Below are 24,750 nucleotides of genomic sequence, written 5' to 3'. Positions count from 1 at the left end.
ACTATCAAAACAAAATCATAAGATTTCTCATAAAAAATAATAAATAAATTTTCTTATGATTGATAATTTATGTTAATTTGCGTATAAAATCAATAACATTTATTACATTATTTAAAAAAATATTTTTTATTAATTATTTTAAACAAATATTATCTTATCATAACTCACTTATTTTTAGTTAAATTAAAAAAACTTATTTGTATATGAAATAAATCGTGATTGATTTGATCCTCCATGGACTGATATACCACTCTTATACCTCCAAAATATACTCCAATATATAACAAAATCTTAGGCATTATATCGTGAATTATTAGGATTTGTGTAATTTTATTTTCAAATTTACTAAAATGATTTTTTTTAATAAAACTATTAAAAAGGTAAATTATGCTTAAGAAATATGATTTCAAAATAAGAATTCGTACTTTCATGATTTTTGTATTAAAATAGAAATTACGTTTTGATTACTCGACTTTTATTTTGTATTATTTTTGTTTGTATGAAATTATATATATAGTATATGATTTTTAATTTTTAGAACTTGCGTATTAAGAGAGTGATTTTTCTCTTTTAATTTTTTTATTTGAAAACGAAAGAATACATTTAACATGAATTAGGTATAAGCTACAGACAGATGGAATCTGCACTGGGATGGCCTTGAGTTACAGAAATTGCATATGTAAAAAGATAACCTTAATAAAAGGTAAAGTGGGGAAAAAAAGTGCAATATAATGTACTTTGGATTTAACTTTTTGCAGCTTAAAATACAATCCCAGGTTGGAACACAACTACTTTTATATTATGTCATGCCAAATCTGACTTTGTTGGGAATAAAACTTCTAACATATGTCACTAACAACTTATTAAAGGAAATGGATAAGTAACGATGTTAATATTAATTTTTTCTAATTATTAGTTGTTTCTCTTCGTAGAGATGAATCACTTTTATTTTGTCGTTATGATTTTAGTATTTATTTGATTCGTTATTTCTCTCTTTAGCTAGACCTAAAATGAAAAATGAGAGTGTACCGCTTGTATATATTCAAACTATTTGTTTTGATCTCAAGAGAATAAGATTAAAGATATTCATTCTCATATCATTTGTCTCCTTTTATTATTTTGTTCATTTTTGTTCTATTTTATAATATGGTATTAGAGTCATTTAAAACTTATCATATCAAGTGTTTGTTGGACCTATCGTGTCATCCGCTATCGGGTCGTTATCAGACTACTCATAATATGTTGTCCCACGCACGAGCGGTCACTCTCGACGTGAGGGTTGTGTTGGAGATCCCATATCAACTAGAGATAAAAATATTTCATTGCATATAAATGGGTGCAAACCTCATCCCATAAATCGATTTTATGGGATTGAGTTAGGGTTAAAGTTCACTTCGTAATAAAACTCTTGATAAAAAATGTGATGTTAATACATGGTTCCTAGATAGGATCATAAATCTAGGATCTACACATATGAAGGATGAAGATGAATAATTTTATGTTTGTATTATATATTTCCAACTTGCAAAAAGAGAATATAAATTATCAGATCACCATCTGTGCTTATGAATATGCCAATTAACAAAAGAGAGAGATAAAGACTTAAAAAGCAATGTACAGCCAACCATATTCCTTAATTTGGATAAAAAATAATCCAAATCTATACAATAACACTACAGGTTGTGTTTATGCATATATACACTGTACTAGCAAAAGAAGGGGAAATTCTGTACATTCTAGAATTTAGATCATACAGATCCTTCCTTTTAATTTCTTAAAATATGATCATTGATTTTCTATTGTTCCACAAAGGAGGCAAATTAATAGATTGAATATACCTTCCTATGTCTTTATAGTTAATTATATATAGGTGCCCAATATCCCCTGTTATATATACTATTACAAATGTTTCCAATGCAATTTGGTTCAATTTTTAGTTAGTTTATGTATAAATTCTTTTTATATTTTCCTTATAGTAAATAATGGTTAATATTTTATGGAATTGTACAGGCTTCTCCAAAATAGTTTCAAGAGAAAACAAACAAGAAAAAAAATTAAATGATCTCATCTACAAAATAAATTTAGTTTATACATAAATAATTTGTTTGGATAAGTTTTTCAATAAGCACTTCAAAGATATTTTTTTTTTGTTTTACAACAAGATTTTTAAGAAAATCTTGTAGAAGCTTATTTTATTTATTTATTTGATTGTTCATGAAGACACTTGTTTAAATATAAATTTATCTAATTTTTTTTTTAACTTTGTGAATAAATTATTTTTATTTTGTCAAAAAAGTTCATTTCATTTTTCTTTTTCTTTTATTATTTTTAAAAACATTTGCTATGTATTTAGAAGTGATAATTAACTAGTTACACAAGAATGAAGAGAAATACGAAATCTACAACTATTTACTTTTAATATCCTAAAATGTCTAAATACGTGTTTTGCAAAAAAATAATTATTAAGAAAGCTACAAATATTTGTTACACATATAAGTAGAAAAAAAAGAAGTAAAATGAAAGTGAGTTGGAAATGTTGTAATAGAACCATATATAATAACTTTAACTGAATAATTGAAATCTATTCCGGATCCTCCCTTGACATCACCCATCTCTGATGTATCAATTCATGAGATTAATTGTTATACATTGTAGATTAGTTTAACTTTTTATTTACTTTTGTAATTTTTCAATTATATATATATATATATCATTTAAAATAATTTATTTTATGTTTTCTTATTTGTTTGATATATACATGATCTGTTATATAATTTATATTAATTATTTTTCATTAATATATTTTCGATTTTTTATTTATTTATAATTTTGTAATAATAACTATTTATTTTTATTTTTTAATGTATTTTTTATTATTATCTAACTTATATGTTCATTGAATGTTTTATTTGTTTATTTTTATTATCTTTTTATTTCTTTATCATAGTTTTATGCTACCTATAATTAATTAATTTTGAATTATATTTATCGGGCATTTATCACTAACATTAATAATATATGAATTAATCAATAAAATTTTGTTGGTAATCGAAAAAATAAGGAGAGATTTATTATTAGAGTTGATCGATATTATAACTAATTTATTTGAAAAAAAAAGAGTACAACTTAGAGTGAATCATCATCACCTTAGAAAACTAAAATGGAAATTATACCATTAAATTAAAAAAAAATAGTTTATCTAACTTATTCTAAGATTATATTTTTAAAAATTTATTGTTATGCCAAGCCATCAACTTTACAATTTAGTTCGATAAAACTAAGTTAATAATGAGTGTAGTTTATATTTGAATTAAAAAAACCAATTTATTAAATTAAAAATGTTTAGTAATAAATATAAAATAACATAATTACATAAATTTTATTATATAAGTATTTTTTTTATAAATAAATATATTATTACGTAACTATTAAAAACTTACAAACATTCAATATTATTGATCTAATAAGCAGGATTCAAAATTATTTTTTTAATAGACTTTTGAATCCATCTTTACTTTTCTGGTAACATAAAAACATAAACTATCTAATATCTGATTTCTTGCCCTTGTGAGCCCATCTTTAATTTCAGGATAAAGATGAATGAAAATAGTTGGCATCTTAAGATAAAACGAGAAAGAAGGAAAAAAAAAGAGAGAGTATAGATATGGTAAATGATAAGAGAGAAAAGTAAAGAGTGTGTGAAATAATTGTGTGATATATAAGTGTCCCAAACATATAAAAACATTTTATAAAGGAAGTTGCACTAAATTGGGAAAACTTACACGAGTAGAAGACTGAAACATAAACTTAAGGAATAATGTTTGGTGAGCATCCAATGCTAAATCTACACCTTTTAGAGAAAAAGAAATACAAGAGAAGTAATAATGTGATGAAATCTGATCTGGCACGAAGAGAAATGAGAGGTGTCAAATAAGTGTATGTACTGTTAGACTGCTAATCTATCCTTTTGGAAAAGGAAAAACAATGACGAAGGAAAACAAACGTAAACTTTTTCTATATGTTAGAATAATAAAGCTGAAGAGGGCATAACTCAAGTACATAGTTACATATGCAAGTTATGCAATAAAATTAAAAGGACTTAACTATGCACTAATCTATCTATAATCAATAAATGATATCAGTTGTGGGTTTTCATGACTTCAGTGGTCATGGCTAAATATCATAACTAACCAATGACAAAAATGGATTTGATCTCGCAGCATCAAACAGGGAAGATGTTCCATTCTGCTTTTTCATAAGAATTCCATCCACCAAATTATGAGTTCCAACCAATCAATTCAGAACAACAGAATAAGGTGGTTCTTGTTGGGCTCAGACACATATATATAACCTGTATTAGCAAAAAAACTAACACAATGAAGTAGCATGCACATTGAACACATGGAATGGTGAAAACATACACCACAATAAACATACATGCACACAATAAAATTAGTCACATTAATAATATCTTCAATACTTCAGTTCAAGGGGAATTATTGAATAAATGAGCCAAAAAACATACGCAAAATATATCAAGTATCTAATTACTAAAACCTAATCCTAGAGTCAGAGTACTTATGTAGAGCTGATAAATTTACCCGTATAATTCTTGGAGCAGCACAGCCTGCGCCCATCCGTATCAGACCATCATAATTGAGCCAAAAAACCCATGGGGGACCTTTCAAATATCTATATCAGGAGGGGGTAGCTTCCAAAAATTCCATGAATTAAAGTCCTCCTGCAAACAAGGTTCAGCAAAAAGATGGGCAAAGGCAATTTACAATATGCAGCTTTTCAAAGAAATCCTTAATAGAACGAAACTTACATTCAAAGCACAAAATGTAACAGATTTAAATCACACAGCAGGCAAATATAAAAAGATCCATCCCAGCTCTCTCCCACTCAACATGCTTTGCATTGAATTTCAAATATTGACCACAATACCAATCCCCAAGACTGACATTATGAACAAGAAATAAAAAAGATAAAGCTTCTTCAAGATTAAACCTGTTCAGAAGAGTTCGGAGGGGGGAAAATCCCATTCACGAGAGCATGCAGAGAAGCATATGATTTTGCGTCAACGCGACGGTTTACAACAACCTCTCCCTGTTAAATTAAAAATAAGAAAACTTTGACAAACTTTGAAAATTAACTTCTAGTAAATATTTAAGATTTAAAAATAAGATGGAATTATTTACCCTGGGATTAATTATGAAGATTTTTCCCAAGGGAATTCCAACCTTAAGGTAGCTGATTTCATCCGTATCCCTATTACCAAAACCAGCATAGAAAGGATTGCAATCAGAAGGAAAAAGATCCTTGATGACCTGATGACATAAAAATTCAAATTGACTTTAATAACATTGCGAATGACAAGGTTGAAATATATTGAAGTATGTTAATATGTGGTTGTGCGAAACTAACCTCTAAGCATGCAATTTTGAATTCGTGGGGAACCCTCCTAATAACTGGAAAGAGAAAAAGAAAAGAAAAGAAAATGATTGTCTTAGACCAGAATTATATTGGCAAGGCCCGAACATTTCACACGCAGCCTTGAACTTTGATGAATCCTTATACTCATTCATTCATCAAATTAATTGGCCAATGAGTTATAAGAAAACTTCAAAACTCATAAAAGGATCCTAAATATATTGGTCACACCTCTCTACATGGTGGTTTCTTACACGATCTATAATAAAAAATCAGACTCATGCCACAGAAAAATGTTGTCGTTCTATTCAATTTTCCCCATTAATACTATTCGAAGAGGTTCCTAGTACAATACAATATCATAACCCTATCAATCAAAGGTCTATTATTTAAGGAAAAAGCAGCGCACAAGAGAGTCCAGCCTCCAAATTTCCATTTCCGGCTTTGCCGAATGCGATAGTTCGCTAGCTAAAATTACTTCAATTTCAGCTTACCACTTCAAAAAGACATTAAACAAGAATTTTTTATTTATTTGCACTACATTCTCTACATTAGGTTTAATCAGTACGTTTTGATGGGAAATTAACAGAAGACCCAGTGAAGTGTTAGATTGTTAAAAAACAACTTTTTTCAACAAGCTTAATAACATTGTTTCCTTATGCTGTTCTGCCTGTGAAATCTAAGTTCAAGTATCGTCAAAGACAATCAACATTCATGTAATAAAGGAAGTTTTTTAAAATTAAATTGTATCAAAGTAGTCCCTAAACCCCCCACCCCCGGAACAAACAAACAAAATAGTTGTACCACTTGGAAGAAAGGGAACAATAAGAAGCAGCAGAGACGAAAGAGATGTTACCTTCCCGATATAGAGAGGGAAAAAGTCCATCAGGAGAAATAACAACAGGACCATCTGGTAAGACTTTTCCATCCTGCAATTAATACAATAAATATGAAAATGTACATGAATTTCTCTCCTTCCAAATTTTGTTGTCCATGTGGATTGGAAAATGATTGCTATATTTATACATCACCTGTTTAAGATTAACAAGGAATTGCCGTGTAAGGTAGGCCTGAGAAATTGAACGAGCACTGAGAAAAAGAAGTTGGTAACCATTCTCCTGTATATGTGAAATTGACAAGGAAAAGACCATGAGAGACACCAAACAAGGTGAAACGAGATCGAAAGATAGTTGTTATGGGCAGGGCAAGTTACACTTCCCATCATTAAACTCCTCAGAAAATTGATCATATTAGAATTAATAAAACTTTTAAAATACAAGTAAGCAATTTCGTGGCTTCAACAGATAAAACAACCAATTATTAGTTTTGAGCATACCTAATTACCCACGCAAAAATTGCCCATACGTAATTATGTATAATCACTATATTCAGAGGATATAACCACATTATATCACATTGTAGCAGTCTCAATTCAAAACACCTAAATAACCACATGGCCAAGATAAACAAACCTTAATAGCCGAGAATAAATGTGCCACACCTGTCTGTGACCAGTCAATACCAACCAAAGGCATGAATTGACCAAGAACATCCGACCTGTATGACATGAAACAAGAGAGAAATTACAATTGACAAACTATAGGGTTATATCTTTCGAAAATAACAACAGAAGAGAAGCAGAAGACGCAGAAAAGCTTATCAGGATGCTGAAAGTCCTAGCCATTCAAACAATTTCTCTTTTGTTTTCTGCTGTTCATCTTGTTTTACTTCCATATGTACTACTCATAATGTACTTGGCATTCCAATAAAAACCAATTTCTCTTAAATATACTAACCCATCCTTATCATCTAAAAAATGGCCAAGATATTGTTACAATCCGTAAACTTTGAAGGTCTAACGATAATTGTGAAACTAATTATACCTTCCAACTTTAGAATAAGTAATCATGACTATAACGGACCAAACAAGGATCTTTATCTACTTAGACACGCGTTATTTAATTTAGAAATCAAATCTATGTATTTTAAAACCATTAGAAACATTCCCTTGAACAAGTTTTTAAATTAAAAGCTCGACATGTAAGGGAACGAGTCTAAGGACAAGGTAAATAAATCTATGTATACTGGTTCAACCAATATTAAGTACACTGTTAGAACCCGAATTTGGGCTCTAATGGACCGATAGTCCAGCAATTACCGCAAGGGGCTAAAGTACGCAGAGTCTACATAGAAGGAATAGAAATGGAATTAGAGGAATAATGAGCTGGCAGAGACACAAATTGAAGATGGATAGGCAATTATCAAGTAGGTTAAGGGAATGAGGGTGGTGTAGTATCTTGAGCGTCGGATATTAAATAACATATATTACGCATTTAATTTTTTTAAGGATATTATTCGTTAACATTATATTACAATATCAGTAAATACTATTTAGTATGATCAATTGATTTTTCGTTCAAACATATAATAAATAGATAACGCGTGTGACATAATACTAAGAATAAAAAGATAAGGAGTGTCAGATGATACTTAAAATAAAAGACAATCATATTCAATTTTAAAGATACTAAAAACAAATTATTTTACAAAAAAATCATTAAATAAATTAAAAGCATATTTAAGTCTTTTCCAAAAATATCTATACTCACCTTGTAATTGTACCATCTACATCAGAGATCACTACGCGAGTGTTCCATTTCCACAGATATATTCGAGCATCAACCTGCCGGTTAAATATGAAATATAAGAAATTAACAGTAAATAAGATATTTCAATTAAAGAAACCTTCATAAAAGGAAACGAGAAGTAAGCGTCAATTTCTTAAAATGAAATTATAGAAAACCATGATTATTGACCTGCTGATTCCCCAGCACAGCTGTAGAGAAAGTGAAGGTTACAGTATTCATCCCATCCTTCAGATTCAAGGAGGCTACCTGTTCAGAAGTTGGAGTTGTTTCCCTAACATTTATTTTTTTTAAATTGGGTTTGGGTTTATCTTTGTTTATAGCTGTGCTAATCGTATTCTCTAGACAATTACCATCAGTAGTGGTTTTGACATCACTTAGAGAAGGCGGCAACATAGAATCTTTAGATCCTGTTCTCTTCGAGGAGAAAGGCCAAAGTCTCCAGTTTCCAGCAGGGGAAGGGTTGTGTGTTGATAGATCATCTCCTGTATGATTTTTCTCAACTTGGTAAGCTGGTATCATGCCCTTCAGTTCAAATATATATAAACATTCAAAATATACCATGCCTAAATCCCATAAAAAATAATGGTAACCAATCCCTCAGGGTACAGAGAAGTAAATTTATTAACCAACCAGGTATTCAGCATTGAATGCTTTAGAAATACAGTCAGATTCCATCCCTTCATACAAGAAGTGTTTACAGAGACTGTTGTTTGCATAAATGATAAACCAGTATAGTAACTACCTACAGGCTACCTACAGGTTACAGCTTAATGTTTATTTTCAAAGCTACAACAATGACAAAACCCTCCCTTTTGCTAAGATAAATACAAGTCTGCTCAAACTAAACATTGCTCAAAATACAAAATCGCATTTTAATCTTGAGTGAAATTATAACTTGTTGCTATAAAATGTTTAACAATTATCATTCCATAAAAACAGTATGTTCAGTGCACTATTAAAAGAGGATGAAATATAATCTCAAGACATGGATTGTTTTCGGTTTAGTTGAAAGGCAACTTATATAAGTTCTCTTTCTTACATAGGGGAAGTTTCAGAGTTGTACCTTTGATTTCCCCAGAATCATGATAATCCTTGGCACCTGACTCCTCGGGTGTTAGGTGGTTTCCTTTGTCTTCATCCGGTTTTTGACATTCTAAATCATCTTTTCGAGGAAATTCACATGGCAAGGATTTTGATCTTGAGTCCAGTGATTGACTTAAAGGACAACGAACATCATGTTGGACCACAATGTCACTGCCAAAAGAAAGATTTGGCAAGGATCCCGAATGTTGCCCAACTTTCTCTCCAACAGCTTCATTTCTACGAATGGCTATAGGACCGGATATTGCTGTTAACTTTTCAGTGTCATCCTCATAAGAAACACGATCTTCTTTATCTAAATGTTCAGGTAAGTGTGTTCTCTCTGATCGATCATTGATTACAATTTCATCAAGGTCAGTGAAAAGGAAATTTTGATCCTCTGAACTTGGTGATGGTGATCTCCTTGATGCTTTTCTAGGTAAACAATCATCAACAGAGTCCAGAGGAGTCGATAATGAGCTGGAGACGTCCTTGTGCATTATATTCTCGCTTATGGCTTGGTCATGCAGAATGCTGTAGCTGGAAGGTAAATTGGGCTCAACTTTCTCACCTGAACAATGTCCTATGCTAAAAGTTTGAGGTTTTGGAGATATTGATTGCTCTTCAATATCCACCTCATTATAAATAATATCACCAGAATCCATACAATTTATTTGCTGAACCCCGGAATGGAACTCAGAGATCCCCAGTACCGGCATCCCAAGATCAGCTTTCTCAATAACTTCCACAGCTTGTGTACCCTAAAGGACAACCTTAATGTGTGAGTGTTAACCAAAACAGATTAAATGTTTGCTCGATTTAATTATGGCCAATGCTACAGTGTTATATGCTTCTACAAGAACCTTCCAGTTCTTTGTATGAAAGAAAGAATTAAATGAAAAAGTAAATGCATTTAATATCTTAACATAAAATCTTTTCAATACTTTCTGTGTATGGTAAGTAGGGGGATTAGTAGAAGTATTTTGAGGATTGAGAATGACTCTTTAGTTATTCCAGTTGACATATAAAAAATTCCATAAAAGAATTTAGTATCATTTATTATTGGACAAAACTTAAATATAGTATCATAAATACTAATGTTATTGTTCTCCAATTAAAATGGGCCAAGTGTTAAATTTTATCCTAGTCATTCCTTCTGACCTTCAATGCAGCCATCCATCTCATCTAAGTAACTAAAATCTGCATCTTGGTAACCAGTGCTATATTTTCTATTGCAAGTTTTGATAGGAGAACTCAATTGCTAAGGTACTATATATTTCTGTCCAATTCCTCAAGCCAAAACCATAGGTGAAGACTACTTGTCCTTGAATTTACCAATTTACCTCAGATAGCAGTACAGTTGCACGATGCAAGACTTCATCATGGACATGGACGCGGACTTCTTCACATCCTGCTGCGCCAGCAAGGTACACCACCTCTTGAGCGTGTTCACTAGAACAAGACACGCCCAACTTGGAAGTCTCTGGTGTTTCACGGCAAACCCCATCAGCCGAAACATCCTCTTTGGAAATATCATTACTATTATCACCCGATGTATCAACAGTGCTCACACCAGAAACTTCTTCTCCATTCAATTCCTTTTCCACAAGCTTCACCTTCACGCACGCAACTTGCACGTCAGACTCTGCAATATCATACACAACTTCCTTCCCATTCAAGTCACACTCACGACCAAGACAAGCTCCCTCTTTCAACTGACCATCGTTCACGACCACGTTACCATCCCCAGACGAGGTAGCAAGAACCTCTTGCCCTTGTTCCCCGGAGAGATTAGTGGACCACTTGAGGTCTAACAAGTTAGCCGCAATCTCAGCACGCTCCAACGAACCCACCCTGTTCCCAATCCCATCACCATTACCCGCTCTCTGCTTCAAAGACCTCCTCCCAAACACAAAGCCAAGTATTCTGGAACGGCGAGAACCAGTCTTTGCCACATCATCTCCACCGTCATAATCGCAACTCCTGGACCTGCGAGAGTGATCACTTTTAGCATCGCTAGTAGGAGACGAAGAAGACGGAAACATCAAATTGCCTTCTTCTTGTGCAACGGTTTCCCTGAGAAAGTAAGCTTCCCCCTTATGATCGAGATACATTTGGAAACCCGCACGCACCCCATTGACAGAGATATCAATCACCTTTTCCCTTGACTTCAAAACCCCCTGGAATTTGCCGAATCGAACGTACCAGGGCGAGGACTTGAAACTTCCATCTTGCTGTTCTACCACCACAATATCGACGGCGCCACCGAACGGATGAAACGGGCCCGAAACCGTATACACGCCCTGACTCAGTATTCTCCCCACCGTTTGCATCCTCCCCGATTATTCCACCCCTTATCATAAATCCAATCCCGATTTCGCAACACTCAAATCTCAGAAATAACAACACAACACACGGATTGGATTGGATTGGATGATTGAATTACGATCATAATAACCAATGAGGATGGATTCCGAGGAGATCGCAAAATTCTCTGTAAGCGAGAACGAAAGGATGTTGCGTTTGGTTTGGGAGGAGAATAATAACAAAAACTGTGAACGGAGGGTGCAGTGTAACGTGTAAGCTGGAGCAGAGAAGTGGTTGAATTCTGCGATGGGGGAAGACTGTGTCGCGGCGGGAGGAGGAGAGGTCGTTGGTGGGGGAACGTGGGGCCCGCTTTCTGATTCGTGGGTTGTTTCGCACCGTTCGATCCATTAATCCATGCTGCTTCCTTCACGCTTCTTCATCCTCGCCATTCTCACACACAAATTAAATCATCTTTTCTATCATAAAACTTTCTACAAACCCTCCGCGCACATGCTATTGTCTTCCTAGTGTCAGCAACCTAATTTAATCACAAATCATGATAACTTAATTTTAAGATAATTACCATTAATCATCACAATATAAAACCATTTTTTATCTAAAATTGTGTTATACATGTAAATGGACCAAATTTTAAATGTGTTATAGGTATCGAGATAAGATTAAGAATATTTAAGAAATGACAAATCTAATGAACTCTAGTTTAATAAAATTTGAGTAATTATTTTATTAAAATATCTGAGTTTGATTGGGAGATAATTGTATCTATGCTCTACAAGTGGTATATTATAAATATTAAGGTTTTTTATTTTTGTGAATTTGCAATGATATGCCTAATATGGTTGTGTTGTGTGGAGGAGGAGTGTGAAAGGTGGTAGTGTGACAATGATTGTGACATGTGTCATGTGATGAGTAATGAAGAACAGTAACCCAGTAATGTTAGGTTGTTGTTTTGTTTGTAAAGGAAGGGACCACAGAGAACTCAAACTTTTCTGTGGATGGCTGCGCCGGTTATTCTTCTCGCACAATCATAAAAACACATATCTATTGTATCTTCTATCTGTGGGGCCACTTTGCATCACCTTCACATTTTACACTCACAATGCGCTTTTCACTGTCTTTCTTTCTTCGATTCAAACCCAGTACATAGTTTGTTCTTGGGCTCTTGGTCCATTTGTTTCTTGACCCAATTGCATGAACAACATGGCATGATGTGTCATTTACAAGGGACCGATCGAGTGGTCCTCAATGTGTTCGTGGGCTTGGATCGTTGAAAGACAATTTCCTTCTCTTATTTCCTTATCTCCAAACCAAAACTTGAAATTTTATTTCGAGTAAATTATAGACTAATTGACCAATTTTAAACATGTGAATTAATGTGATGCAGAAAGTTTATTTTATTGTTAATCTGTGCGTTCTGATGTGCAACGCATAGGAACTCGTCAAGTTATCCTAAATATAAAACCATGCCTTCCACTTGCAGTAAAGTGGAATGGTCAAACACAGCACATGCACTCTGCATATAGAATGGGATTTTGTTCCAATTTGACTCATAGTACAACAGCGATCGCAGATGGTGGTCCTCTTCATAAAGAACACATTTTGTAAATTCTAACCATACTTTCATAGTATATAACTATAAGCTCATCATTATGTTCATCATTAATTGTTCGCATGACCTTTATGACTTTCATCATTAATGTCTCAACTTATAATTTACATGTAGGGAATATACATTTTCTCTGCATTATATATATATATATATATATATATATATATATATATAACTTTCATATAATTGTTGTACTTGAAACTTTACGCCCCCTTCATGGTTCTGGGGCCTTGCCATCCCTGTCCATTCACCAGCGTTCATTCATTATAATTATTATGATAAAATAATAATCCTCCTACTCTCCAGTGGCTTCATGAGTAGGGGCTACAAAAAGGTGATTTGACCTTTTTGACTTTATGATTTGATGCGAAAAAGAGAGTTTAGAAGTGGTTAAATTTGAAAGTATAGTGTAATCGCATAATGATTTGATTTTCCTTGTTCTGAATATGTGGTTTGGTTGGTTTAGATTGCGCTTTCGTAACTGTTAAGCCTGTAATGAACATGTTCCCACCCTTTACGTACGTATAAGTCAGTGACAGTTGTTACCTCACCTTCGTGATTCCATGAACACAGTCTTTCTTAGTTCTTACAATGGGGACATGATTGCGACAAGGTAGAGGGGATTGTTTGGCAGGGAATCTAGTACTTCGGGTCCAAAAATCATTTCGATTGGACTTGTTTTGAGGAAAGTTAAACAAAATAACCACGACATTAGAAAATGAAAAAAAAAATACAAATAAAAATAACGGATACATAAACGTTCTCGTCATTGTTGCAGATCATCTACGAGGAGAATGTCAGAGAAAACATAGGCAATCTAGGCTTGAAGCTTTCTGACGCGTCTCTAGCTACTACATGCATGCTTATCATTGGGATGTCAGAACTCAGAATTCCCGTATATAGAGATCAGAGTTCTGTTATTTTAAAAAATCCTAAACATTTTTGTTCTATATGTGTATATGTCCCTTGTTATCTCATTCTATGGATTAGTGTAGTCTCAATGCATTTTTTAATACCTCCACTTTTGACTAATTTAATAGTAATTGATTTGGATGAAAAGTAATGTAGGAGAGTAAAATTATCTCCTTGTCAATTTTTTTCTTCTCGTGATTACGACACTCCAACAAAATTTTACTTAGGAAAATCCAACTCTTCACCATTTTCATGAGGAGGAGTATTGTTTCAATCACCTCATCATGGAAAAAGACTGGTTGGTTGCAGAGTTTTCAGAATTTTACGAGATACTATTCGCTACAAGACAGAAATCATCAATCTTCTCTGACTTATATACTTTTTACACTTGCCCTTCTTTTCAAACTCTCATAATGGCACATAAATTTTTCTGCACCCAAAGTGCAGTAGTAAATACTATTTTTTTTGTGTGTGTGAAAATAAATACGAAAATATTATCCACATCTAAAAAGCCACACCAGAGTTACATTCAGTTTGCAGTTTGTTAATTAGATTTCGACCATCAATGTTTATTAGTTAATCAACATATATATTGTTTTAAAAAATAAATTTCAACTCGAGGAATGTTAGAAACCAAGTGTGGCAATCTTCTGGCGTAGATTTAACATTACTTATAAAACACCAAAACTAGGACAATAATAAGCAAATCTAGAAACAAAAATATTGTCTACCATGCGTGTATCAGCAGTTGAGCTTCTCTTCTTTTGCAATAGAATTTTTGCAGTGAGCAATAGCAGCTTGAATGGCTGCTTGCAACTCTTCCATGGTGCTGTCATTGGAAGGAGGAAGAGCAGCGGTTGCAAGGAGAAGACCGCTGTTTGATGGAGAAGTTCTCATAGATGCTGGTGCTGAAAACTCACCTCTTCTTCCTCTCAATTCAGGCTTGGTTTTCCGAATCAAATTCCCTGAATGAGAATAAGCCTGTCCATGGAACTGTACCTTTTCTCTCTTCCCTCTGAAAAGCACTAGTGGCTGCACCATTCTCAAGTACTTCTTTAGTGCATGCATCACATCGTACCCGAGTTTCTTCTTGTGCTTACTATTCTCTTTATCTTCTTTGTCTCTAACTTGACACCCTTTACGCCCTTTTGATAACCCAAACAATGAGAAACTAGGCTTGGACTTGCTTTCTTCCTTTGTGACTCTATTGTTGTGGTCTTCTCTGTTGTTGGAGTTGGTAATGCTATCTATGGTGATGTTGCTCCTGCTGCTGCTGTTGCAGCTGGCACGTTTTTCATCTTCTAAGAAGTCTCTGATGGGGAGAGTGAAACTGTCGACGGAGTTGGTGGAAAAGCGAGGAGAGGAAGAGAAGTGAGATAAGAGGTGTAAGGGAAGCAAGTGACCGTGGAAGAAAATCTCATCAGCAGGAGATAGATCAACTGCAAGAGAAGGTGGGGTTTTGGATTTGTCATGGATTGTGGCGTTAGAAGAGTGGAGAGAGATTGTAAAGGAGAACTCGTGAGAAGGGGAAGAGGATGCTGAAGGTGGCTTCGGGACTCCTTCTTCAGTTTTCTTTTGCACATCGTTTTCTGTGTTCTTTTGGGGTTGATGATGTGTTTCCATTATTACAGTTGAGGTTGTCTTGAAGACTAACAAGTGTGTGAAATTCTCGCTCTATGATCTTTTTTGGTGGAAATAGAGAGAGGGATAGAGAAAAAGGTGTTGCGATCTTTTCTTTGTTGTATGGATGTTAACAAAGCTTTATGAGGGATAAGGGAACCGAAAAACATGGAAAGAAAGAGAGAGTCTCTGTCAAGCACTGTTGGACTTGGTGTGTTCTTTTAAAACTTTTTCATAAGACACCAACTGTGTGTGTATGCGTATTATTTACGTGTGATGATTAATGAGCATATATATTATGAATAATGGATATAAACACTGATTTGGGTTCTATGGAATGAGATGAGATGTGTTTTGTGGTGTGTGAAAAGGGTTAGTGGTGCGTATTGTTGGGTCCCTATCAGTTCCAACAGCAATTGTTGTGCTGGTTTTGGGAATGAGATCACAAACATCCAAATTTGGGCACTAAAGGAAGATGGGATTGGCATGGCTGATTTCACTCCATAAATTTGGACTCTTTTTCCAATTAGTGCGAAGGTCCCTGGAGAAATAAATAAATTCCAATTTCCTTCTGCATTAATTAAATTCCGAGGATAATTGATTACAAAGATGTGTACCTAACTCTGGCTACTAGTTTAGGAGGGTATAGCTAGACGGTGCACGTTTGAATCTTGAAACACCAATCAAAACACACTCTTGTACGACCAACTCAAATTCTATACTTTATCTTCAACCTTTTTCTAACATTTATTATTAACTATTATATATATGTCTTTTATGATATAATTTAATTTGAAAGCATTGCACACCCAGTTGTTTTTCCACCTCAAGAATGATTGTCTATGGAGAAGTGATACATATGTTACATATGTTAGTTAGAAAGAAAAGAAAGAATGTTAGGAAGAGGGTAAATAGGAATTGTTGAATTGAAAAAGAGATTTGGGGAGGGCCATGATCAGCGCCAGCTGTTGGGAATGATTCAGTTCACTCATTCATTCATTCATTGATTCATTCATTGATGAAGACGAAAGCTCAAAGAAACAGAAGCAGCAATGTCGTTTAGGGAAGAAAGGGTGGGCATGATCTACGTGTAAGTCCACACACACCCCTACATTGACTACTGCTGTATCTTATTCCTATACTCATTTTTATATACACAATACATATATATATATATATACAATAACACATATTAGTTGATTAAAACTGTTCATAAGAAAAATAAAAAGAGATATATAGTTAGGTGGTGGGGGTGGTGACAGACCCACACACACGTGCATGAGGTGGTGGTCCATGCAGCAAGCATAAAGGAATTTTGTATGCATGGTTAAGGTCAACATCTTAATCATGGAGCCATTATTTGGTTCGACTGAACCATCCTCACCACTTTCACCATTATATTTTATATTATGATCCACATTTCTCGTCTTTTTCTTTTTCAGATAAGCATAAAACAAATCCTTCACCATCCCACAACATAGAGATCCTTTTGCGTTTACCTCTCATATTAGCCATTCAATATCCACCCCTTTTTTCCCAGTACCACATCAACAACAAAACCTACCTTACTTTTCGATCACATTCACCTTCACATTCATTTCTTTCCTTTCAACTTGTCAGAAAAAAAGTACTTCATCTTTTTCAGAAATCCCCCATAAAACGGATCACGTTTTCATCTCAGCATGCATCATGCATGTGTGTGCACCCACCTACACATTACAATCATTTCCACTTTGCAATATTGAATGGATTCACAGCAACTGCTTTATTCGATTTTGATGTTTCCATGCATATTCCTACAAATTAATTAATCTACATATCCCTAATATTCCTCAAGATTTACTTAGTTTATATGCTCACTTCTGTTGTGAATCAACATGCTTTCATTCAACAGAAGCTTTCATACAACAAATTGAATAAACTACAAGTACCTAACAACATACTAATCAACGCATAATTTATTAAGCCAATTTTACAAATGATCACGCATATATTTTGCAACAGTAAGTTCTAAAGGGTGTGTGTCCTCCAATAAATATAAAATAGCATATATGCCTTATTGTAGTTTAGCTAAACCTTGAACTTGACCTATCTTTTTTCACTTCTCATTGGAATTTGACCTAACTCCAGTACTCGTTAAAGTGGTTCAAGATGTGAGAAAATGGCAAAATATGTGTGCTGTAAAACAAAATAAGAACTCTTATACCAGCATTTTGGAGTAAACAAGGATTTCACACGGTTTATTGTTGGGAGACGTAATTGCATGCTGAAGCATAAATTTACTAGACACAGGTATCTCTCTATTATTGTCTTGGCTTTTAATTAGATTTAGCAGATGAAATGACTACTATTAGTTATCTTTCTCAATCATCCCAACGAAAGAATCATAAACAAGATCACACTAATTATTTGGTTCCCTCTATTAACATTGTTTTTGCTTATTCAATTCTATCTTTTACAAAGAAACAATAATAATATATATTAATATTTATACAACAATATATAATGTTCATATATAGACTTTTTACACAAGTAATATAATAGAAATAAAATACCGAAATGTTGCAACACTACTATTATTTATAAAAGTGTAGTCGGCGTTACGTAATCTGTTTCGTGCTTATACAAAAAATGTCATTATATGTTAACATTTCTCTACTTTTTTTTTTCTTTATCTTTTAAGAGGCATCAAATGTTTGAGAGATGCTGTGTAATTTTTAGTTTTATCTATTTCTACATGCATTTCATGTTTCTTCCGACACATTCAGGGGAGTAAAAAAGTTCAAATTTTCTTGTCTTTGTATTTTGTATTATGACTTGGTCATTAGCATTTTAGATTGGTTGATCAATAATAAAATTATGGATCAATCAATCTATATATAGAAGTTAAAAAATTGGGTGATCAATTATTGTTTTTACAATGTTATTCAATAATCGAATATATAATAAAAATTACATTTTTAAAGTAGTGTAATGTAGAATATATTTTGGATTTTAGAATCCAAAAATTAATTTCAAATGACCAAAAGTGTTTTCAATAAAAGTTATATATCGATTGATTTAAACTTTTAAAGGAAAAAAACAAACAAAGCTTGCAATATTACAATATGAAATTTGAATATGTTAAAATTCATACAGATCAATTAAAACCACTCCTACTAAACACATTGTGAATGGAATTCATTTCTAAAAGGATATAATGTTAATATAATTTTAATTATTATTTGAATTTTTTTTCAATTATTATATATGTTATGTCAATTATAATTAATGTTAGAACTAAACTGCTGCAGATGGAACTTGGCTTCGAGTCAACTTTCTTGAGAAATGTCAATAGAAGTTTTAACCATTATACCGGTCAAGTTTTGATGTCATGTTATGATTATTATTATACTTATGAGTATGATTATCAATATTAATATTATTAATATTTTTAAATATTATAAATAGTGTTAATATTATTAATATTACAAATAATGTTAATTTTATAAATATTTTTATTAATAATATTTATATTATTAATGTTATTACTAATATTATTAATTTTGTTATATTATTAATATCATTAATATTATTATTATTATTGATATTATTCATATTATTATAATTATTATTATTATATTATTTAAATTATTATATTAATATTATTAATTTTATAATATTAATAATATGTATACTTATTAGTTATGGTTATTATTATTTATTAATATTAATTATGATTTTATAATTCTTCGTATTATAATAATATTTTTAATATTATGTATATAATTATTATGATTATAGTTGGTAGGTAATAGAGATCCGTAGGAAAAAGTTAGTAGATAATAAAATCCGTGGGTAATAGTTGATAGGTAATGCTGAATTTACTTACGGATTCAGAATCTATGGGTAATGTCCATAGCTAATGTTATTCGTAGGTAATGTTAAATTTACCTACGAACTCAGATCAGTGGATAAAAATTTATAGATAATACTGATTTTTTTTGTAGTGGACTTTTCAAAATTTACACTTCCATCTAACAAATACTTTTATTAATTTTTTTATTTAATATTTTATTAGTATATATAGTTTTTAAGTAGATATAAGAGAAAATAAAGAATATTAAAGTAGTAACATAATATATAAAATTAAATTATTAAATAAAAAAATTATAAAATAATTTTCAGACCGGAGTGTAAATTTTGAAGAGTGTAAAAAGTATCTATGTCCTTCTAAGAATCATATTCAAGAAACATGTTTGATTCTTTGCGACTATGAAAACATGAATTTCATTGATTTCTAAACCCTAAACATTGAAAACATAGATTTCATTTATTAGTTATAAGAAAGTAATATACTGAAAATAAATGAGAGGTGAGTAATTATATCTGAAATTGATTTCGTAATTATGATGTTTCGATATAATTAAAATATTTTTCTAATGCTTTTTCAGATAAAGTATTACAAAAACGAAAAACTAATGTTGAAAAGGGCAATAATTGTAAAACTTTGAAATGTAAGATAAATAAATCAATTTAAAGAGTGAAAAATTAAAGAATGAAATGAATAACAACAAACAATTATAAATACAAGATAAAGTACGTTGTGAAGGAAGAAATGTGTTGTACTCCTGTATCCGGAATGTACATAATCGTAAACCAAAATGTGATTGTCAAATTCGAAATTCATTTTTTAAGATTTCAGATTAGGGAAGAGCTTACATAATCCGAAAGTTCAATTTGCATGGGTAAAATTTAATCTGTTATAATTATAGGTAGGGTGTTAATGAATTTTTCAAAATCCAATCTAAATTCAAATCCAAATCCAAATAAATGGATTGGATTTAAAATTCATATCCAAGATCAAATTTAAATGGATTTTTTTTAAATCTATTTAAAGTGGATTAAATCTAGATTCAATCCATTTTGTTAATTAGATTAAATCCACTTTGTCAATTACATTAAATCTATTTTGATATGGACACAGACTAACTTGGCTCGAACCGGGCCTAAGCCGACCCAACTTGAACGCGGACCAACTCAGTTCGACATCGACTTGGGCTCGGACGACTCAACATCGGCTCGGACCCAGACGACTCAAAAATGGCCCGGGTCTGGATGATTCGACATCAGCCCGAGCCCGTTCAACTCAACATCGACCCGGGCCCGCTCCACTCGACATTAGCCAGGGCCCAATCGACTCGACATCGGCTCGAGTTCGAACGACTTGACATCGGCCCGAACCCGGACGACTTGACATCAGTCCAGGTCCGAACAACTCGACAATGGCCTGGGCCCGGACGACTCGACAACGGCTTGGGCCCGCTCGACTTGACATTGTCCCGGGCCCGCTCCACTTGACAATGGCCCGGGCCCGTTCAGCTTGACATCGGCCCAGACTCGGGAGACTCGACATTGGCTCGGCTCGGCTCGGCTCGGCTCGACATCGGCCCGACCCCAATCGACTCGACATCGGCCCCGGCCCTGACAATTCAACATGGGCTCGGGCCCAGACGACTCGACAATGACCCGATCAGCTTGACATCGGCTCGGGTCCTCTCGGCTCGACATTGGCCAGGGCCTAATCGAGTCGACATAGACCTAGGCCTTCTCCTCTCGACATTGGCCCGGGCCCGTTCGACTCGACATCGGACGAGGCTGGGAGACTTGACATTGTGATGTGATTCCACTAGCCATATAGAGAATGATTCTTGACATTCTTAGGAATCACCTTGAGCTGGACATTATAGAGGCACTTTTCTTAGAGTTGGATCATTGTTCTAAGACAAGAACTCACCAAAAACTAATACCAAATCCCAAACTCATTTGGATGCTCCATATATTGTCAAATTGAATCAACAAAGAGAGGTAAAATTGAAAGGACCGAACAGAATTGAATTAGCAAACATATGAACCGAACAAAAGTGTAATTAAAAGACAAGAACAGAACATAGGTGCTGGAAAAAAATAGAAAAGCCGAACAAACAACTCAAGAACACAAGACAACATGAACAATTGAAAGAGAAGGAAGGAAGGAGAAGAGAGTGCTCATGAAGATGGAAGAAAGTTGGATGATCTCGCCACTAGAAGTGTGGAATGCTCCTAGATGAGAGTGATGCCGCCACTTGAGGACTCCAATGATCCATCAAGATAAGACTAGAGAAGAAGGCTCCAAAAGCTCTCCAAAGTTCACTCAAAATTTGAGTAGAGTTTTCTTAGATTAATTCCAATCTGAAAAATACAAAGAGAGCACCTCTATTTATAGCCTAAGGTGCTGAAATATAAGCTACACAAATTCAAAAAAACTCCCTCCCAAAAAGCTTCTAGAATTTGCGCCTAAAACAAAGCATGAGGAAGGTGTGACCTCTTCCTTCACTTTGGCACCTCCTTTTCTACTCCTACACCTATCTACTAACACCTCCCCCCCCCCCCCCCCCCCAATACTTCTAACTAAAGACTAAAAGATGCTAAAACAAAAGAGGTTTCTAATGTTTCCCTCTAAGCACCTTCAACTAAAGAAATTACAAAAAGAGAAAATAAATGTCCTCTAGCTCCCAAAGCTTTGAACATGCTTCTTGTAATCCTTTGAGGTCGACTTTGACCTCCATGGGCGTCTTCTATTTGTGCCTCCACCTCCTCTTGATCTTGTTGATTGGCCTCCATGTCCTCTTGGGCTTGATCTCCATCGACATTGGCCCGGGCCCAATCGACTTGACATCGGCCCAATCGGCTCGACATCAGCCTAGGTTGCTCGGCTCGATATCGACCCGGGCCAGCTCGGCTTGACATCGGCCCGGGCCAGCTTGGTTCGACATCGACTCGGAAATGCTCTGCTTGACAACAGCCCGGGCACGCTCGGATTGAAATCGATCTGGGCCCGCTTGGCTCGATATGGGCCCGGGACTGTTTGGTTAGACATCGGCCCGGGCCCCTCGACTCCCTGATTGGTTTAACTTGGATCGGGCCAAGTCACAATCAATCCCAAAATGTATTTTGGGTAATCCAAAAATGTATATTTAATTCATATCCAATTAAATGGATTGGATTTAAAATCCAAAAAATATGGATTTGGATTTGAAAGAAATCCATTTAAATGGATTAAAACTAATATGGATATGAATAATTATGGATTGAATTTTGTAATTTGAATTTTTTCTCACCCATAATTATAGATTTTACCTACTTTTAAAATTACAAATATTTGAGTACACATAAACTTTGACACCTACAAAACTTTGACCTTCGTAATACTTTTTTTTCAAATCTAATGTCTAAAGCGAAAACTCACAGCTAAGATTTTGAAGGTTAAATGAGTTATAAAAAAGGATGAGAAAAAACATTTACAAAAGAAGTAGTGCAGGATGATATGCAGGAAATAAAAGCTTGATATGGAACTGAAAAGTTAGTCATTGATATGGAGGCAATTGCTTCCTGCACCCAATTCAAGTGAAAAAAATAAAAATGTTCTTAATGTATTATTTTTTTTATTGAATTTTTTTTATTTGAAATGAACTTTTGATTTTTGTTTCTGGATTTTTATTTTTGAAATATAAAAAAACTCTTTCAGATCTCTTTTTCTGAAATGTATTATTTTCAAAATAAAAGATATTTTCGAAATTTTAAAATTGTGCAGGTCCAAAAATATTAGGGATAGGAAGAATTTGCCCTCATATGCAAGGATTAGAAAGCTTTCCCAATTGTATCACACTCATTATAGTTAACGATATTTACATATAATTGACGATAGAGATAAGATCACTGAAAATATAAGCTCTAATAAATCATTGCAATTGCTTAATATTAGCTGTGCATGAGAGGCAAAGCCGAAAGGGAAGAGAGGATGGTGTAAATGCCACTTTCAGAAGGAATATCATTCCAAGTAGGGGTGTTAATGCTAAATCTAAATAAATGAATTAGATTTAAAATTTAAATCCATTTTAACTAAATCAATTATATTTGGATTTTTTTAAATCCATTTAGAGTGGATTAAATTTACTTTGTTAATTAGATTAAATCCATTTTGTCAATTACATTAATCCAATTTGATTGGACACAAACTAACTTGGCAAGAACTGGGCCTAAGCCAACTCAACCTGGACGCGGATCAACTCGGCTCTACATCGGTCCAGACTCGAACGACTCGACATCAGTTCGAGTCTAGACGACTCGACATCAGCTCGGGTCCGGACGACTCGACATCGGCCCAGGCCCGGACGACTCGACATGAGCCCAGACTGGACGACTCATCATCGGCCTAGGCCCGGACGACTCAACATCGGCCGGCCCACTCAGCTTCACATCGGCCCGGGCTCGTTCAACTCCACATCGGCCTGGGCCAGACGACTCGAAATCGGTCCGGGCCCAAACAACTTGACATCGTCCCGGCCCGTTCAACTCCACATCGGCCTCGTCCCGGACTACTCGACATCAGCCCAGGCCCACTTGGCTCGACATCGGTCTGGGTCAACTCGACATCAGCCCGGGCCCGGACCACTCAACATCGGCCTGGGCCCGGACGACTCAAAATCGACCCGACCCCGCTCAACTCCACATCGGCCGGGCCCGTTCAACTCCACATCGGCCTGGATCAGACGACTCGAAATTGGTCCGGGCCCGAACAACTTGACATCGTCCCGGCCCGTTCAACTCCACATCGGCCTGGTCCCGAACTACTCGACATCAGCTCAGGCCCACTCGGCTCGACATCGGATCTGGATCTGCTCGACTCGACATCAGCCCGGGCCAAGACCACTCGAAATCGACCCGACCCCGCTCAACTCCACATCGGCCTGGGTCAGACAACTGGAAATCGGTCTGGGCCTGAACAACTCGACATCGGCCTGGGCCTAGACGACTCAACATCAGCCTGTGCCCACTCGGCTCCACATCGACCTGGATTCGCTCGACTAAACATCGGCCTGGGCCTGGACGACTCGAAATCGACCCAGACCCGCTCAAATCCACATCGGTCGGGGCCCGCTTGGCTCGACATTAGCCCGGACCCACTGGACTCGACTTCGGTCCGGGCCCGCTCGACTTGACATCGGCCCAGGCCAGCTCGACTCGACATCGGTCCGGACCAACTCGACTCGACATCGGTCCGGGCCAGCTCGACTCGACATCGGTCCGGGCCAGCTCGAC

At 34.7% G+C, this 24,750-nt stretch overlaps 2 protein-coding genes across 4 annotated transcripts; both read right to left on the bottom strand.

The window, feature by feature from the left end:
* Positions 1–3,887: 3,887 nt before the first annotated feature.
* On the bottom strand, positions 3,888–12,292 carry LOC137820203 (phosphatidate phosphatase PAH2-like). Of its 3 annotated transcripts, none has more exons than XM_068624135.1 (12): positions 10,505–12,292; positions 9,145–9,922; positions 8,250–8,563; positions 8,043–8,116; positions 6,906–6,990; positions 6,465–6,551; positions 6,290–6,362; positions 5,428–5,471; positions 5,202–5,330; positions 5,011–5,109; positions 4,602–4,741; positions 3,888–4,351 (listed from the first exon to the last, which is right to left on the bottom strand). In XM_068624135.1, the coding sequence occupies exons 1-11, from the start codon at positions 11,492–11,494 to the stop codon at positions 4,685–4,687; spliced, it is 2,730 nt and encodes a 909-aa protein (XP_068480236.1). In that variant the 5' UTR covers positions 11,495–12,292; the 3' UTR covers positions 3,888–4,351; positions 4,602–4,684. The 3 variants fall into 3 exon arrangements, with proteins under 3 accessions (XP_068480236.1, XP_068480238.1, XP_068480237.1); XM_068624137.1 differs by having other exon boundaries at positions 5,202–5,271; XM_068624136.1 differs by lacking the exon at positions 5,428–5,471 and having other exon boundaries at positions 5,202–5,271.
* Positions 12,293–14,636: 2,344 nt separating this feature from the next.
* LOC137821957 (BRI1 kinase inhibitor 1-like) lies at positions 14,637–16,144 on the bottom strand. The gene has a single exon (XM_068626780.1). It carries the CDS (start codon positions 15,631–15,633, stop codon positions 14,752–14,754), a length of 882 nt encoding a protein of 293 aa, XP_068482881.1. The 5' UTR covers positions 15,634–16,144; the 3' UTR covers positions 14,637–14,751.
* Positions 16,145–24,750: the final 8,606 nt, after the last annotated feature.

Source organism: Phaseolus vulgaris, chromosome 9, assembly GCF_000499845.2.
Source record: "Phaseolus vulgaris cultivar G19833 chromosome 9, P. vulgaris v2.0, whole genome shotgun sequence".
In the NCBI taxonomy this organism is placed as follows: Eukaryota; Viridiplantae; Streptophyta; class Magnoliopsida; order Fabales; family Fabaceae; genus Phaseolus; species Phaseolus vulgaris.
The sequence above is the reverse complement of the archived record's forward strand: the minus strand, read 5'-3'. Positions and strand labels throughout refer to the sequence as shown.